Raw genomic sequence first — 17627 nt, forward strand, 5'->3', positions numbered from 1 at the left:
CAGCTCGTGCTCTCCTCAATAAGAAGCGTTGTATGTATTTAGATGGAATAAAGGCCCCACTGAGTCAAAGGTGTTAATACAACTCTGTCCAACTTTAAACAGTTGTATAACAAGTTTTGTGGGTGTGGGGAGGGGGAGGGTTGGTATACAGAGACCTCAGCTTGCAACCACACCATTAAAAATGCTTTAAAACCTTTTGTTAAAGATGCAATATGTAAGATTAGAGATACAGAAAAGGAAAAACAGTTGAAGTACTTAAAATGTAAATGATTGTCAGGCTTTCATTTCAAAAACATCTCCTGTGCCTTTTAGCTGAAGAGAATTTGTAGAAGGAAACCAAGATGTTTACCAGTCTTGTAGATGGTCATAAATGTCCTGTTTGGGGTAAAGAGAAGAATTTTGTTGAGGGGGCTAGAGCAGTTGTTAAATCCTGGTCCCATTTCCTAGAAGGCAAAAGAGACACGTGCAGAAGAAGAAAGAAAATGTAGCTTCTGTCTCTGGTGTTGATTCTCATTTGCAAACTCACTGCTGAGAAACACAGGCACAGCACACAGTCTGATCAGCCACTCTGAGATCTGGCAAACTTGTAGCAACATCAGGTTTTTTTAGGCGTTGCATTTAGCCTCCCCTTTCTGGTCACAGGCTTACAGCAGTGTTGCAAAATACATGGTTTTGGCCAGCTCAGCTGCACTCTCATTAGAGAGAAGGAAAAAGGCAAGTGATAAGAAAGAGATATAAGGTGGGGAAGGAAGAAAACACACATGGAGAGGGATGTGACAAACTTACATCCCCCCTGGTAACTGGGATTTAGCCAGAGGATGCAGAGGTTGCAGTGTCATATGGCACCCTCTCTCTGGCTGGGTCTGATCAGGCCATCTCTCAGATTAGGATGATGAAGGCCTGAGGTCTTAGGAGGTGGTGGTGGTGGTAGCAGCAGCTTGCTCTTTCTCCATCTTTCAGTCAGCCAGCATCACAGCCAGCCTTTCCCCTCCAAAGTCTCTTTCTGAGGACCTGAAAAGGGGAGTGATGGGCAGAATAGCCCATCCCATCATTATTTAGTCCATCAATTAGGCCTAATTTCTAACACCAGTTCTGGTCCATTGATTTCTGGTCCCATACGTCTCATTTACCAGGCATGATCTTAACATAATCCTTGAGTTATATCAGTATGCCTTTTGTTTGAACTGTGTCTCTGTCTCTCTTCTGCATCTTTTCCCATAAAGATTTGTCATTGGTTATTGTGACACTTGATAAGCTTTCTCACAGTTGATCTTACAATTAAGGTTAAATTTGTTGCTCAGAATTATCTCAAGGGAAATACAAACACAGCTTCTAAACTTAGTAGATCCCCAAGGATTTGCAGAGAATCTGGCTGCCCCTTGGCTGCAAGAGCAATGGCTTAGGATATCTATACATATTGTATTCAAAAAGCTGAGGACACTTCATTTGAATTCTGGGCATGGAAGGGTTGGGGAGAGAACATGGAGGTAGCAGTAAACAGAAAAGGGGAAGGCTTAGAGTCATTGAATGTAACTGACTTTACTTGGTACCCACCGAAAATGTAAGCACCTGGGTTTCCAGCACCTGGCTTCCTTCTTACTAAGAAACATTCCAAACCAGACAAAAATTTTGCAGTGGATGGCACTGGCTTGTTCCCTTCTCAGTATCCTGCTGCATTTAAAAAGCAGGTCAGCTCGAGTGAAACCCGCCAGTTGAATATCAGCCTTGATATGAGAAGGGTATGTGGTATTTTTCACATCTGAAAAGGAGGCAACACATAGAGTTCTGAGGCCATGTGGATGTTTGCCTAGTGTTTTATAGTTTGATTCTGAGTCTGGATATGTTACAAGCAATTCAGCCCCTGCAATGTCACTTTAGGGGTTGCTCCTTGTTATCCTTAAATCTTGTCAAGTATGGGAATATCACTAAGCCCTGGTCTACGCTATAAGTTTAGGTCGAATTTAGCAGCGTTAGATTGATTTAACCCTGCACCCATCCACACAACGAAGCCATTTTTGTTGACTTAATGGGCTCTTAAAATCGATTTCTGTACTCCCCGATGAGGGAGATTAGCACTGAAATCGACATTGCCAGGTCAAATTTGGGTTAGTGTGGACGCAATTCGATGGTATTGGCCTCCAGGAGCTATCTGACAGTGCTCCATTGTGACCACTCTGGACAGCACTCTCAACTCAGATGCACTGGCCAGGTAGACAGGAAAAGCCCCGGAAACTTTTGAATTTCATTTCCTGTTTGGCCACCGTGGCGTGACCACGCAGAGCTCATCAGCAGAGAAGACCATGGAGTCCCAGAATCGCAAAAGAGCTCCAGCATGGACCAAATGGGAGGTACCGGATCTGATCGTTTTATGGGGAGATGAATCCGTGCTATCAGAACTCCGTTGCAAAAGACGAAATGCCAAAATATTTGAAAAAAATCTACAAGGGTATGAAGGACAGAGGCTGTCACAGGGACCCACAGCAGTGCCGTGTGAAACTTAAGGAGCTCAGGCAAGCCTACCAAAAAACCCAAGAGGCAAACGCCAACTCGGGGTCAGAGCCCCAGAAATGCCGCTTCTATGATGAGCTGCACGCAATTCTAGGGGGTGCCCCTACAACTACCCCACACCTGTACGTGGACTCCAGCAACGGAGTCTCACGCAACAGGGATGCGGATTTTAGGGACAAGGAAGATGATAGAGCACACCAGGCAAGCAGAGACACCATTCTCCCTGACGGCCAGGAACTGTTTGTCACCTTGGAGAGAGCACCCTCCCAACCCGGGCTCCCGGACCTTGAAGGCAAAGAAGGCACCTTTGGTGAGTGTACCTTTATAGATATAATACATGGTTTAAAAGCAAGCGTGTTTAATGATTTGCCCTGAAGACTTGGGATGCATTCGCGGCCACTACAGCTACTGGAAAAGTCTGTTAACATGTCTGGCGATGGAGCGGAAATCCTCCAGGGACATCTCAGTGAAGCTCTCCTGGAGGTACTCCCAAAGTCTTCGCAAAAGGTTTCTGGGGAGGGCAGCCTTATTGCGTCCTCCATGGTAGGACACTACCACGGCAGACCAGTAGCACGTGGTCTAGAATCATTGCATAAGAAAGCATGGCAGCGTGTGGTCCCAGTGTTTGCTGGCATTCAAGCAACATCTTTTCTTTATCTCTCTGTGTTATCCTCAGGAGAGTGATATCATTCATGGTCACGTGGTTGAAATAGGGGAATTTTATTAAGGGGACATTCAGAAGTGGCCATTCCTGCTGGGCTGTTTGCCTGTGGCTGACAAGAAATCATCCCCGCTGTTAGCCATGTGGTGGTGGTGGGGGGGGTGAAGCAATCATCGCAGAGAATTGCGGGGGGGGGGGTTAGTTGGGATTGTGCTGCATGTTAACCTGAAAACATCAGCCCTTCCTTTTAAACGGCCTTTTACTCTCCCTTTTCTTCCTCCCGCAGCTGCAAATGTTTCAATGCTGCTACCAGCATCTCTGTCCCAGAGGCTAGCGCAGATAAGAAGGCGAAAAAAACGCACTCATGATGAAATGTTCTCTGAGCTCATGCAGTCCACCCAAACTGAAAGAGCCCAGCAGAATGAGTGAAGGCAGACAATGGGAGAGTCCAGGAAAGCACAAAATGAACGCAAGGACAGGTGGCGGGAGCAACAGGAGAGGTGGCAGGATGAAGAGGAAAGGTGGTGGCAGCACGATGAGAGGAGGCAGGATGCAATGCTGAGGCTACTGGAGGATCAAACTGATATGCTCCGGCGTATGGTTGAGATGTAGGAAAGGCACAGACTGCCACTGCAGCCCCTGTGTAACCAACCGCCCTCCTCCCCAAGTTCCATAGCCTCCTCACCCAGATGCCCAAGAACGCAGGGGGAACCCAGCCACTCCCCACCAGAGGACTGCCCAAGCAACAGAAGGCTGGCATTCAATAAGTTTTGAAGTGCAGTGTGGCCTTGTCCTTCCCTCCTTCCCCACCCCTTTTGGGCTGCCTTGGTAGTTATCCCCCTGTTTGTGTGACGAATTAATAAAGAATGCATTAATTTGAAATAACAATGACTTTATTGCCTCTGCAAGCGGTGATTGAAGGGGGGAAGGGAGGGCGGTTGGCTTACAGGGAAGTAGAGTGAACCAAGTGGCCGGGTTTTCATCAAGGAGAAACAAACAGAACTGTCGCACCGTAGCCTGGTCAGCCATGAAACTGGTTTTCAAAGCTCCTCTGATGTACAGCACGCCCTGCTGTGCTTTTCTAACTGCCCTGATGTCTGGCTGCGCGTAATCAGTGGCCAGGCGATTTGCCTCAACTTCCCACCCCACCATAAATGTTTTCCCCCTTACTCTCACAGATATTGTAGAGCAGTAATAACAGTGGGAATATTGGTTTCACTGAGGTCTAACCGAGTCAGTAAACTGCACCAGTGCACTTTTAGATGTCCAAATGCACATTCTACCACCATTCTGCACTTGCTCAGCCTATAGTTGAACGGCTTCTGACTACTGTCCAGGGTGCCTGTGTATGGCTTCATGAGCCATGGCATTAAGGGGTAGGCTGGGTCCCCAAGGATAACTATAGGCATTTCAACATCCCCAACAGTTATTTTCTGGTCTGGAAAGTAAGTCCCGTGCTGCAGCTGTTCATACAGACCAGAGTTCCTGAAGATGCAAGCGTCATGTACCTTTCCTGGCCATCCCACATTGATGTTGGTGAAACATCCCTTGTGATCCACCAGTGCCTGCAGCACCATTGAAAAGTACCCCTTTTGGTTTATGTACTGGCTGCCAGGGTGGTCCAGTCCCAAGATAAGGATATGCGTTCCATCTATCGCCCCACCACAGTTAGAGAATCCCATTGCAGCAAAGCCATCCACTATGACCTGCACATTTCCCAGAGTCACTACCTTTGATAGCAGTACCTCAGTGATTGCGTTGGCTACTTGGATCACAGCAGCCCCCACAGTAGATTTGCCCACTCCAAATTGATTCCCGACTGACCGGTAGCTGTCTGGCATTGCAAGCTTCCAGAGGGCTATTGCCACTCGCTTGTGAACTGTGAGGGCTGCTCTCATATTGGTATTCTTGCACTTCAGGGCAGGGGAAAGCAAGTCACCAGGTTCCATGAAAGTGCCCTTACGCATGCGAAAGTTTCACAGCCACTGGGAATCATCCCAGACCCGCAACACTATGAGGTCCCACCAGTCACTGCTTGTTTCACAGGCCCAGAATCGGCGTTCCACAGTACGAGCCTGCCCCATTGCCACCAGGATGGCCAAATTGCCAGGGCCTGTGCTTTCAGAGAAGTCTGTGTCCATGTCCTCATCACTCTCGTCACCGTGCTGCCATTGCCTCCTCACCTGCAGGTTCTGGTTCTGCATATACTGCATGATAAGGTGCGAGGTGTTTACAATGCTCATAACTGCCACGGTGATCTGAGCGGGCTCCATGCTTGCCATGGTATGGCGTCTGCAGGAGAGCAGAGTTGCAGGGGAAGCGGTGGTTGGATGACCAGTTTTGCAGACCTACTGCACCATCTGCTGCCAGGTGCAACAACAGCTGAGCGGGCTGCACGCTTGCCGTGGTATGGCGAGACGAAGAGCTGAGCAGAGTTGCAGCGGAAGCGGCCCTGCGAGACCACCAGGAGAGCAGAGTGCCAGCAAAAGCGGTAGATGATGACGGTCATATAGAGGACCTGCGAGGTGGATTCATAGCATCAGGAGAGCATGAGAGCAGAGTTGCAGCGGAAGCAGTGGATAATGACAATGGTTTGCAGACCTACCGCACCTGCTGCTGAAAGCAGTATGGCGCCCGCACGGAAAAAGGGCACAAAATGATTGTATGCCATTGCTTTCACGGAGGGAGGGGCAACTGATGACGTGTACCCAAAACCACCCGCAGCAATGTTTTTGCCCCATCAGGCATTGGGAGCTTAACCCAGAATTCCAATGGGTGGCGGAGACTGCGGGAACTGTGGGATAGCTACCCACAGTGCAACGCTCCGAAAGTCGACACTAGCCTCGGTACTGTGGACGCACTCCGCCAACTTAATGCACTTTGTGTGTGTGTCCACACTAATGCACTATCGACTGTATAAAATTGCTTTCTAAAAAATCGACTTCTATAAATTCAACCTAAATTCATAGTGTAGACATACCCTGAGTCTAGTTGGAAATGCTGTGGCTAGATGTTCTGCTGTCAGCCAACTGTTCTGCACAGACTCTGTGGGTGTGGCTTCTCTGCAGAAGTAACTGGTGATCAGCAACCTGGTCCGAACACCCAGGTTAGCCTAGTCCAGGTGAGACCAGCCATACCTGAGTTACTGTGCCCTGCTTGGTGCTGCAACCCATGCCCTCAATGTGTGTCACTGGGACGTCTGGGGGCATATCCCATGGTTCTCTGTGATGCAGTAAGCTGAGGCGCTTTACGATTCTTTCCCACTGAATTGTGGGAGAATTCAGAACTTGTCTTTTCTTCGGGACACACAGGGGAAATTATAGGACCATTGGCAGTCCGGTGGTTTGGCCTGCATCCTCACTGCAAAGTGGGCATGTCAAAGGTTATGTCTGAACATCACCCCCTGGGGATGAACGCAGGCACCTTACTGACCTCATACATCGTTCCCTAGGCAACAGCAGGCCCCTGGTCTGGCTCTGGGGCTGGCCCTCTGGCTGGCTCTCTTAGCAATTCCACCCAATCCAGGGGACATAACACATTCCAAACATGAAGAAAGATCGTTCTTCTTTGAGGGATGGTCCCTATGTGGATTTCAAACATGAGGGCATATGCCAGCGTGTCTGATCTCAGAGGGCTCAGGCTGGCAGTGCTCTAGGTCTGCTTCTTTCAGACTGCCTCCTGCACTGGCCTGAGTTCCTCCCTTTGAAAGGCCCTCCCCCAGGCCTGACAAGCTGCACAGGTGCAGCAGGGGTTGGGGCTGATTGTGACCCCAGGAGTTCTTTAACCTCTTGTTGACTGGGCAGGGGATATCTGCCCCACCACAAAATGTTACCAGTCCAAAGTGAAAGTGGCAATCGGGCTTTAGCTTGCTGGGCCAGCTAGCATGGGTGAAAGCACCACCTCACACAGCTGAGAGATTTGCCCGTGTGGAGAGGGGTTAGGAGCAACACCCAAATAAGAACCTGAGTTAATTCTGCAGTGAAGACTTATCCTAAATGCAGGCTTGGACTCTAGGCATTTACTTGAGAACCTAGATGTAGCCAGGCTAAAGGACTGTCATTGCAGGTCAAGGGGCGGATCCCCCCCTGGTGTAAATTGTATTCAGTAGAGCTATGAAAACTTACACCAGCTGAGGATCTGCACCAACAGGATTTCTAGCGTCCACAGCTCTGCTTCCTCAGGCTAGATGACTTTCCAAAACTAAGTCACAACATGAGAAAGCACCCGGCTAAAGAGGCATCCCAGCATATGTGGCTCCTTTCTTTGTTTCATAAACATTTCTCAGATAAACTCAGCTTGAGGTAGGTGACGTAAACCCCTTATGCTGGTCAGACAGACATGTCCGAGTAAGAGAGAATTAAATGTGAGATTGCATAGAAATCCATTTTAAATTCCTAGCCAAGTACATCCCTTGTGAGGCAATGCATTGGTATGGGCGGGTGGGGAGGAGACACAAGATTTCTCTTTCGGCTTTGGTGTCTGTTCCAAAAAAGTCCTTGTGGTGGGTGAAATTCACCCTTGAGCAAAAGAAATATGCAAGGCCTAGGCACCACTTAAAGCCTAGTAATCTGTTGGCTCACTGTTAGTCATATACAATAAATATAACTCAAATTGGCAACAAGTCTCAATAAAAATATGCATTGATTTTAAAGTTCTCTTATTTATTTATCAGGCCTCGAGAAGAGGTGCTCCAGTGTATTTGAATGAATTTCCCAGCTCTTCTTTAAGATCTGAATTGGCTGGGTATTTTTTTTTCAATCTGTGTTTACTCAGTCTTTGCCTGCAAGCACATCTAACAACACTCGTGAACCTGATCGGTTCTTTCTAAGGTGCTGAGTACTACTGCTCCCGGTGACTTCAGTGGGAGCTGTTGAGTGCTAAGTATTTTTGAACACTTGTTAAAGCACTTAAATGTAGATATAGGAGCTTAATTTAGGCACCTGTTTAAAAAAAAATTAGGACTGTTGATTAATTGCAGTTAACTCACGCAATTAACTCAAAAAAACTAATCGCAATTTTAAAAAATTAATCGCAGTTTTAATCGCACTGTTAAACAATAGAATACCAATTGAAATTTATTAAATATTTTTGGATATTTTTCTACATTTTCAAATATATTTATTTCAATTACAACACAGAATACAAAGTGTACACTGCTCACTTCATATTATTTTTGATTACAAATATTTGCACTGTAAAAATGATATACAAAAGAAATAGTATTTTTTCAGTTCACCTCATACAAGTACTGTAGTGCAATCTCTTTATCGTGAAAGTACAACTTATAAAAGTAGATTTGTTTTGTTTTTGAGTGCAGTTATGTAACAATGTTAAACTTTAGAGCCTATAAGTACACTCAGTCCTACTTCTTGTTCCGCCAATCGCTAAGACAAACAAGTTTGTTTACATTTATGGGACATAATGCTGCCTGCTTCTTATTTACAATGTGTTGTAATTGAAATCAATATATTTGAAAATGTAGAAAACATCCAAAAATATTAAAATAAATGGTACTCTATTTTTAATAGAGCAATTAATTGCGATTAATTTTTTTAATTGCTTGACAGCCTTAAAAAATATTTATCAGTGGGAAATGCTATTTATTATTAAACAAATTACATGAGCAATCTCCAACAGTGATAGAAGTAGGATTCACTGTTAGGTCAAAAGTCTGTTGTAGATAAGCATTTTGAACTCACAGTAACTTAACTGGGTGTTTTCCATACATAGTGCCTTAGACATCAGTGCAAAATTCCATAGCATCCCATTTACACTGCTCACCAAGGGCCAAATTCTGCTATTAGCATGAATGTATTAATCTTACATGCAGTGAAGGGACCCTGGTTCCATTGAAGTCAATGGCAAAATTCTTATTACTTCCATGGGACAATGATTTCACCCTAGGAGTCAGAAAGGGAAGAGCAAACTCATGGTGCTTTGTTTAAGCCCTGCCTACAATCCCAAATTCCACCAATATCCTGGAATAGCTTGCTGTCTCTGCTAAAATGATAAGCATGATATGGTGTGGTGATATAGGTTGCTATAATTAGGGTTCAGAGTCAGGAATGTGCAGTTATTCACAGTGCTTTTGTTTCACTCAGTCTGTCTGGCTGTTTGCACTGAACAAGGTACCTCTAAGTCAATTTCACACTTAAAAGGTTTTCGTTGCAATCATAAGGACTAGAAAATGTTTTAAAATGAACACCTGAATTCTACAGGAATGGAGTACGCAGTAGAAGATTGGAGAACTTGTAGGTTTATTATTATATGCACATGACACCTGATTAACTGAGATGTGAATTGATTTTTATTTAGACAGGTTATTTTTGTTAATACTTAAGCTCAAAAGCTTGAAAAACAGTTAGGAGAAAAGAGGTCTTTTAAAATAGATTAACACCCCCAGCCTTTGGCTTAAGGGCTGAGAAAACCTCACACACAGGATACATGAGACTTCCAAGGAATCCTCCAGGATAACCAAGACTTGACAGTATTAATATTTTTTAGGAAAAAAGAAGCAGAAAGAAAATAAAATATTTTAAGAGTAAAAAACTCTTTCAGGCCGCCTTCATGCATCACAAAGAAGCAAAAATACAAATATGGGGCACATATCAATTTTTGTCTTTTTCTTTGCAAATCATCTTTAATAATCTGAGACTACTAGTGTTTTCAGCACCTTGGCACCTTTCTCTTTCAATGGTTTGCCTATTCTCTGCAGCTTTTACTAAGGATGCTCAGCCCTGTGGGGAATATTATTACTATTTATTTGTATTCCCATAGCACCTAGGAGCCCTAGTCATGAACCAGGACCTTTTTGTGCTAGGTGCAAATACATTAAAAAAAATGGCATGTGCCCCAAAGGGTTTATAATCTAGTTTTTGCATTTATTGCACCTTTCATTTGAAGATCTCTGAGCAATTAATTAATCCTCACAACATGCCTGAGAGATGAGTTGTAGTGTCCCCGTTTTACAAAACAGGTGAACCAAGGCATAGAGAGGTGAAGTGACTTGCTCAAGGCCAGACAGAGAACTAGTAGCAGAACCAGGAAAAGAACCTACAACTCTTGACTCCATATTCCAGGTCCCTAGATCAAGAGTCAGGAACCACACAGATAGAGTTAACTGGCAACAATATAGGGTGGTGATGATGAATTACTATTTTATAACCAGGTTGAAAGGATCACCAGTAGCTTTGAAAATGCAAAGTGGCTTCCCACAACAAGCAGCTTAGTTTTCAAAAGTCCAGCATCTGTACAAACACACAACCTTGCTGAGAAGACTTAGCCCCATTTTCTTCTTCTTTAGGGAATTAGATTATGCCATGTTGCGACGGCTGGAGAAGAGGATTTTGGTTGATCTCCCAAATAAAGAGGCACGACAGGCTATGATTCAGCACTGGCTGCCCCCTGTCAGCAACAGTAGAGGAGTGGAGCTGAGAACGGAGCTGGAGTACAGCTTGCTAGGTCAGGTGAGAAGACAGCGAAGTGCGTGCAATTCACCACTGGTAACTCAGACTCCTGAAGTCTTTCAGCAAGGGAACTGTGGGAATGTGGTGAGCCTGATTCTGCTCTCATTGAAACAGATGTGAACTATACATGCTACAAGTAGCATCTATAAACATGGTAGCCGGGTGAAAGGGAATAAAGCTCAAATTATGAAGGTGAATGATGGGAGGCTTAGGGACTCTTCCTACAAGGGGACATCAGTGAGAGCTGGAGGTATTGAACTTGTCTCAGTAGGTGAAATCACCAGTTTCGCATGACTCAACTTGGAAGTCAGAGATGTATTTTGATGCCAGTATTGGGTCAACTTTTCACTGTTTCAGATGTAAACACAGAAAAAAATTACAATAACTGTATACCTCCGGCCCTTTCTAACACCACAGTAGGGTCTTTCGGTTTATATCAGAGATGAGCATGGTACAGCACTCTGCTGAGCAGGAAGAATTTGTCATGGATCTAGTGCAGTATGAAGGAGCATCAATAAAGTGAAAAGGCTCACCAGGGCATCAATCTCCAAGAGCTCAGATATTTTTCTTACAGAGCCTGAATTCAGGCTGTCGTCACCCATAAACTCTGCTGAGAATAGCTAATACTTGCTCAGCTGACCACGGTTTAGTTCTGTTCATAGAGACATACAGCATATTTCAGTTTCTATTTCAAAAACATTCTATGAAATTGAAACATAATGCTTAATATTTAACAAATACAATGCACTAGAACTGCAAACATAAGGTTGTAGAACCAGCTGTCGATTCTTGTGAGCCTTTGGCCCTGTCCACGCTGGACAGAACAGTGCTACCTGTGTTACAGCTAGCCCCGTTCTTATCCAAATGTGGCATGATTATCAGCTGAATCACTGGCTGGAACTAGAACCTCATTATGTACAGCTTGGTACAAGCTCTGCCATGTTATGCTCTCAGGATGGTTGGGTTTTCATTTAAAGATGATTACACAGGGCCAGGATTTTTAAGTTAATGGCAAGCATTTGCTAACACACATTTGTATACATCCGTTCCTTTATGCCTGTGCCAATTGGTTATTTGGGCACATGCTTTGCCAGTTGAGTGCATAGGGTGCACACAAATATCAGATGTGTGCTTTTACAATGTATATGTGTGTGTGGAAAGTAGACGTGCACTGAAGGAGGTGTGCGGTTGTGCATGCCTAAAGACTTGTCTACATACAAACTGGCACCAAAATTCCTTTTATTTCACACTTGTTATTTTTGTGTGTGGACACTCTTTATTTCAGATTAAGATGCTCTTAACCCAAAATAAGAGTATCCACATTCAGATTTGCAAAAGATGGAAAGCAAAACAGTTATTTGGGCGCAGGTTTTTTGCAGAGCAGCCCTAATGTTGAAAATCAGTCCCATTGGTAGTGCTTGTATCACAGTAGTGCCTAGAGGCGCATTGTACTAGGCACTGGACAGAAACATAGAGCATAATCTAGAGCCCATTAAAGCCAGTGAAAAGACTCCCATTGACTGCAGTGGGCTTTGGATTAGGTCCATAATGAGTTTACAATCAAAATAGATAAGACAGACAGGGTGGGAAACAGACACAGAGAGATGAAGATTTTATTTTACCTGCAGAAAACTGTCCTTGAAAAAACAAATGCCTGATTTGCTAACACCTGCATACAGCAACTCTGCATTCAAACCAACAATGAAGTAACATGAGAGTATATACATCCATCACATGCAATAATTCATAATCCTGTGAATTGCGATCTTGTATTAGGAGACAGAAGGATACTCTGGCTCTGACGTTAAATTGGTCTGCAAGGAAGCAGCTATGCGGCCAGTGAGGAAAATCTTCAATGCTCTTGAAAATCATCAGCCAGGTACAATAGCTCTCATAGAGAATCCTATGTGAGAAATGCTGATCTGTCGTTGTAACACTAGGCATTATATATTCACGTACCAGTAGGTGGAGCTCTCTTATTTGCTTAGAAAAGTTTTAAACTGTATGTTTGTAAAAACCTAATTAAGCCAACATTTCCAAAACTCAGGTCATCTCTTGAAGCTGTCATTTGCTGTGCACTGAACACAATAAGAACCATTTTCTCTCCTGCTATGTCCAATCTTCTGTTTAGTGTATTAACCGTTAAGTATGTTGCATTATGCACTGGCTTAAAGAGAGCATCTCTTAGCACAGATCAGCATCTCATTCACTTTCAGCATTTGGTCAATTTTCTCTCTCCAGGTAGCAGTAATTTACCCGAACTCCGACTGGACACGGTCACCACAGCAGATTTCCTGGATGTGATCGCTCACACCAAGCCCTCAGCAAAGAATTTAAGTCAGAAGTACACAGCCTGGCAGAGAGATTTTGAATCTGTTTGAAATAGCTTTAGACTTTGAAATCAAAGATACCCACTATCCAAAACGGCATCTGTGATTGGGGTTCAGCTACAGATAGAGGGACTGAACTATGATGAAAAAGGAATTATTAATTTTTTTTCTTCAGAAAACTGAATAAGAGAATCTGTACTTCAAAATCTGCATTTTTAATTTACCATGTTCAATGACAATTAGAAATTGGTATTCTTTATGGAAAATTAATGTCTACAGTGAATATGCAATGAAGATTCTACCACTAATTTTATGCATAAAACCTTATAAATTGACCAGTCTTGCACAATCTTCATTCATTACAAATGATTTTCACTTCTTAGGGGGAGAGGAGCAAGAGTAGAAAGCTTACGTCAGGAATAAGATTAGTGGCTCATGGTACTCAAACTAGTGGATCACAACCAGTCTGGCATTTACTAGGAAGGACTTGTGTGATTGCCAATGAAGCATATGTGACTTTTTTTTAATCCCCATCTGGGATTAAATTCAGCATCTTATTATTGCCTGGTAGTCATGGTCAACTTGGTAAAGTTTTGGTCTGGGATATAATTTGTTCATGTATCGATGTCTTGATGTGTTTTATCCATCCCATTCAATTTGGTTTTGGGTTAGTTTTTACCCAACTAGCATCAATGTCATTTGCTTTTAATAGGGTGCTGTAGTGCTCATCAGTATGTTACTTGTTGAGGAATCAGAGCCTAATTTAAATTACTTATTACTTACTTATTAGCACATAAGTAGCCGAGCTCCAGTGAAACAAAGCATTTATTCTGTTCTAATAGCCTTTCATCCTTCCTTTTCTTTGTTTTTTGATGATCATAAACTGCTAACTGGTATCTTTAGAAGCCAGGATTTTTTAGGTGTTGCACAAGATGCACATGCTGAAGAGGAAGTGTAAGTGGATGACAGCTGAGGTGATGTACGGGGTTAGGAATATTTGTGAAGCTAGCACCACTTTTATAAGGAGGGTGAAGAATTTTATGGTCTGTTGCTTCTTATTTATTAGATTTTCAGTTTAAAGCTTAATAAGGCATCCTAGGCAACTGAGGCAAAATTCTTTCATCACAAAGCTACTATAAGGTGGGTGCAAAACTTGTTGGAAAACCATTCCCAGAGAGTAATTATCAGTGGTTCACAGTCATGCTGGAAGGGTATAACGAGTGAGGTCCTGCAGGGATCAGTTCTGGGTCCGGTTCTGTTCAATATCTTCATCAATGGTTTAGATAATGGTATAGAGCAGGGGTCGGCAACCTTCCAAAGAAGAGGAGCCATTTTTTTGTTTTTGTCTTTGACCAAAATATTTTGAGAGCTGCATCACATGCAAAGCGACTTGTAGAGTTAGAATTTATCAACTAATAATAATTGAACATATTAAAGTTATTACTACTCATCAATACTTTTAATGCGACTTCTGCTGTTGGACATCTTTAGAGAGTTGCTCAATGTTCGGTGAATATGGCGTGATTTTCATTTTCAAACAGGAGTCAAGATTAACATCTTGCAGTTGGCTCCTCAGTTTGTTTTTGATGAAATTCACGTTGGAGAACACTTGTTCACAGAAGTACGTTGAACCAAAGATTGAGAGAAGCCCAAATGCGTATTTCTTCAGCTGACTGTACATATCCAGTAGACAATTCCAAACGTCGAATATAATCTGGTCTTGCCGTTTTAGGTCATCCATTTCAGACCACTTGTGTTGTAGTCTCAGGGTGGATTTCTGCCTTCCAGATTTTCAAATTCAGTGACAAGATCTTTCAATTTTGAATTCCTTGCGAGTCCACTAATTCAAGTTCAAATTACACTCAATCGATTCCCGCAAATGCTGAAAAATTCAATGCAGAACTGTCAGCTTCAAGCGGTTTCAACAGAAATGACAAACTCTGAACTCGTGAAATTGGTTTCACGGCTGAACTCGTGAAATTGGTCAGCAAATGCAGCTTGCATTCAGTGACAAGATCTTTCAATTTTGAATTCCATAAATCCTTATCTTGCGAGTCCACTAATTCAAGTTCAAATTACACTCAATTGATTCCCGCAAATGCTGAAAAATGCAATGCAGAACTGTCAGCTTCAAGCGGTTTCAACAGAAATGACAAACTCTGAACTCGTGAAATTGGTTTCATGGCTGAACTCGTGAAATTGGTCAGCAAATGCAGCTTGCATTTTGATGACTGTTTCTGCAAGGAACCTAATATCAATATCACAGTCATTTGGTTGTTTGTATTGCTTCACTATTGGGAAATGCACTAACATGCCCATCTCAATGTCCCTTACAAAGACAGCTTTCGTTCAAATGAAAGAACTTCTTCCAAAAGCAAAATTGCAGTATTTCCTTTTCCCTGTAGCTTCCGATTCAACATGTTTAAGTGAGAAGTTAAATCCACCATAAAACTGAATTTCTGCAGCCAGTGAGGATCCGTTAGCGCTGTATATTTAAGGCCCTTTTTTTGGAGGAACACCCTAATTTCCTCAAGACATGACGCAAACCTCACCAGGACTGCACCTCTGGAAAGCCATCTTACCTTGTTATACGCAAGAAAATCAGAATATTGGCTGTTAACTTCTCGAAGAAGCTCGCAAAACTGCCAATAATTGAGAGCGCTTGCCATTATTTTAACAATCTGCATGACCATTCCCAGTCCTTTTGAGATTTCCTCTGGAAAAGTTTGTGCACACAGCACCTCCTGGTGGATTTTGCAGTGAAATGAAATTACGTCATGCTCCATACTTTTTTTAAGTAAAGTAACAAAACCTTTGTGTGTCCCCTTCATGCTCGGTGCTCCATCTGTGGCAATAGAAATTATTCTGTTGATGTCAGTATATTTTTGTTTCAGACATTCAGTGACAGCAGATGCAATATCTTCGCCCCGAGTTTGTCCTTTGAGCGACAATAACACAATCAACTCTTGAGGACCTTGATCATTAATGTATTTGCCAAGTAAGGCAACCTGAGCAACGTCATCCACGTCGCATGTCTCATCGCAGGCAATAGAAAAATCTGGTGCTGATCTAACATCACTAATCTGCTGGCTGGTTACGTCTGTGGCCATCTTAATAGTTCTGTCCTTTACAGTCTTTGCAGATAATGGCATTTCTCAAATTTTCTAAACTATTTCATCTTTGTTTTTAAAATAGTCGAAGTCGTGCTCAGATGTTTTAATGAAACATTCTTTCATCTATTCTCCCTCTGTGAATGGCTTCCCTCGTTTGACGATTTCTTGAGCTGCCACGAAACTAGCAGTAGCGGTTCCGCTTGGCGCCTTCATCCATATAGCAAACGTACATCTTGTTTGCTCTTCTTTGCGTCGGAGAGCCTCTACTGCTTTTTATCACCAGCTGGATAGGGTTCAGCAAACGTCCAAGGTTTCTTTTCAAAATGTCTTTCTAGGTTTGATTTCTTATTGCTGGATAGTTTGGATAGATTGTTTGGATAGTTGGATAGATTGTTGGATAGCACAACGGGAGTCTGGCTGAACTCGCTATAAAAAGGTAAGACTCAGTCCAATCATTTTGAAATTCTTGATGTTCGTCTTCTATCTTTCTCTTTTTGATTGAAGGTTTTCTGACTTCAGACTTTTTCAAACTGTTGGCGATTAGAACATACTAATAAAGACAGAGCACAGCCGCTTCCTTTTCACAAGAAATTCCAAGAGTTTTATTGGTAGACAATAGTTGCCTTGGTAATGAGCCATTTGAATATAAACAGGAAGGGGCTCTGGGCTGGGGCAGCAGATTGGGGTGCAGGAGAGGGTACGGGGTCTGGGAGGAAGTTTGGGTGCAGGACGGGGTTCTGACCTGGGGCAGAGAGTTGGGGTATGGGAGGGGGTGTGAGGTGCAGGCTCTGGCCGGGAGGCACTTACCGCAGACGGCTCCCAGCCGGCAGCGCAGCAGGGCTCAGGCTGCCTGCCTGCCCTGGCCCCACGCCAGAAGTGGCTGGCTGCTGTATGTCTCTGCATGCCCCTGGCAGGGAGGAGGCAGCTCCGCACACTGCTCCCACCCCCAGCACCATCCTCACAGCTTCCATTAGCCGGGAGCTGCAGGGGCGGTGCTTGTGGACGCGGGCAGCACATGGAGACCCCTCTCCCCCCAAGGGGCGTGCAAAGATGTGCCAGCAGCCAGCCGCTTCCAGGAGCAGCATGGGGCCAGGGAAGGCAAGCAGCCAGCCTGAAACCTGCTGCACCACCAGCCGGGAGCCGCCTGTGGTAAGTGCCTCCTGGCCAGACCCTACACCTCATACCCCCTCAAAACACAGCTGCCCGCAAGGGGGCAGCCAAAGAGCCGCATGCGACTCTGGAGCCACAGGTCGCCAATCCCTAGTGTACAGAGTACACTGATAAAGTTTGCAGATGATACCAAGCTGGGAGGTGTTGCAAGTCCTTTGGAGGATAGGATTAAAATTCAAAATGATCTGGACAAACTGCAGAAATGGTCTGAAGTAAATAGGATGAAATTCTATAAGGACAAATGCAAAGTACTCCACTTCGGAAGGAACAATCAGTTGCACATACACAAAATAGGAAATGACTGCCTAGGAAGGAGTACTGTAGAAAGGTATCTGGGGGGGTCATAGTGGACCACAAGCTAAATATGAGTCAACAGCGT

At 43.9% G+C, this 17627-nt stretch overlaps 1 protein-coding gene across 6 annotated transcripts in view; it reads left to right on the plus strand.

Moving 5' to 3' along the window:
- The window catches only part of KATNAL2 (katanin catalytic subunit A1 like 2), a 60238-nt gene extending 47136 nt beyond the window's left edge, over positions 1–13102 (plus strand). For all 6 annotated transcript variants that reach the window (XM_007055167.4, XM_043546363.1, XM_043546362.1 and 3 more), the window contains 3 exons: positions 10473–10635; positions 12412–12514; positions 12877–13102. In XM_007055167.4, coding sequence (XP_007055229.2) covers positions 10473–10635; positions 12412–12514; positions 12877–13016 — 406 coding nt within the window. In that variant the 3' untranslated portion in view covers positions 13017–13102. The remainder of the gene's footprint in view (positions 1–10472; positions 10636–12411; positions 12515–12876) is intronic.
- Positions 13103–17627: the final 4525 nt, after the last annotated feature.

This window comes from Chelonia mydas, chromosome 5 (assembly GCF_015237465.2).
Source record: "Chelonia mydas isolate rCheMyd1 chromosome 5, rCheMyd1.pri.v2, whole genome shotgun sequence".
NCBI lineage: Eukaryota > Metazoa > Chordata > Testudines > Cheloniidae > Chelonia > Chelonia mydas.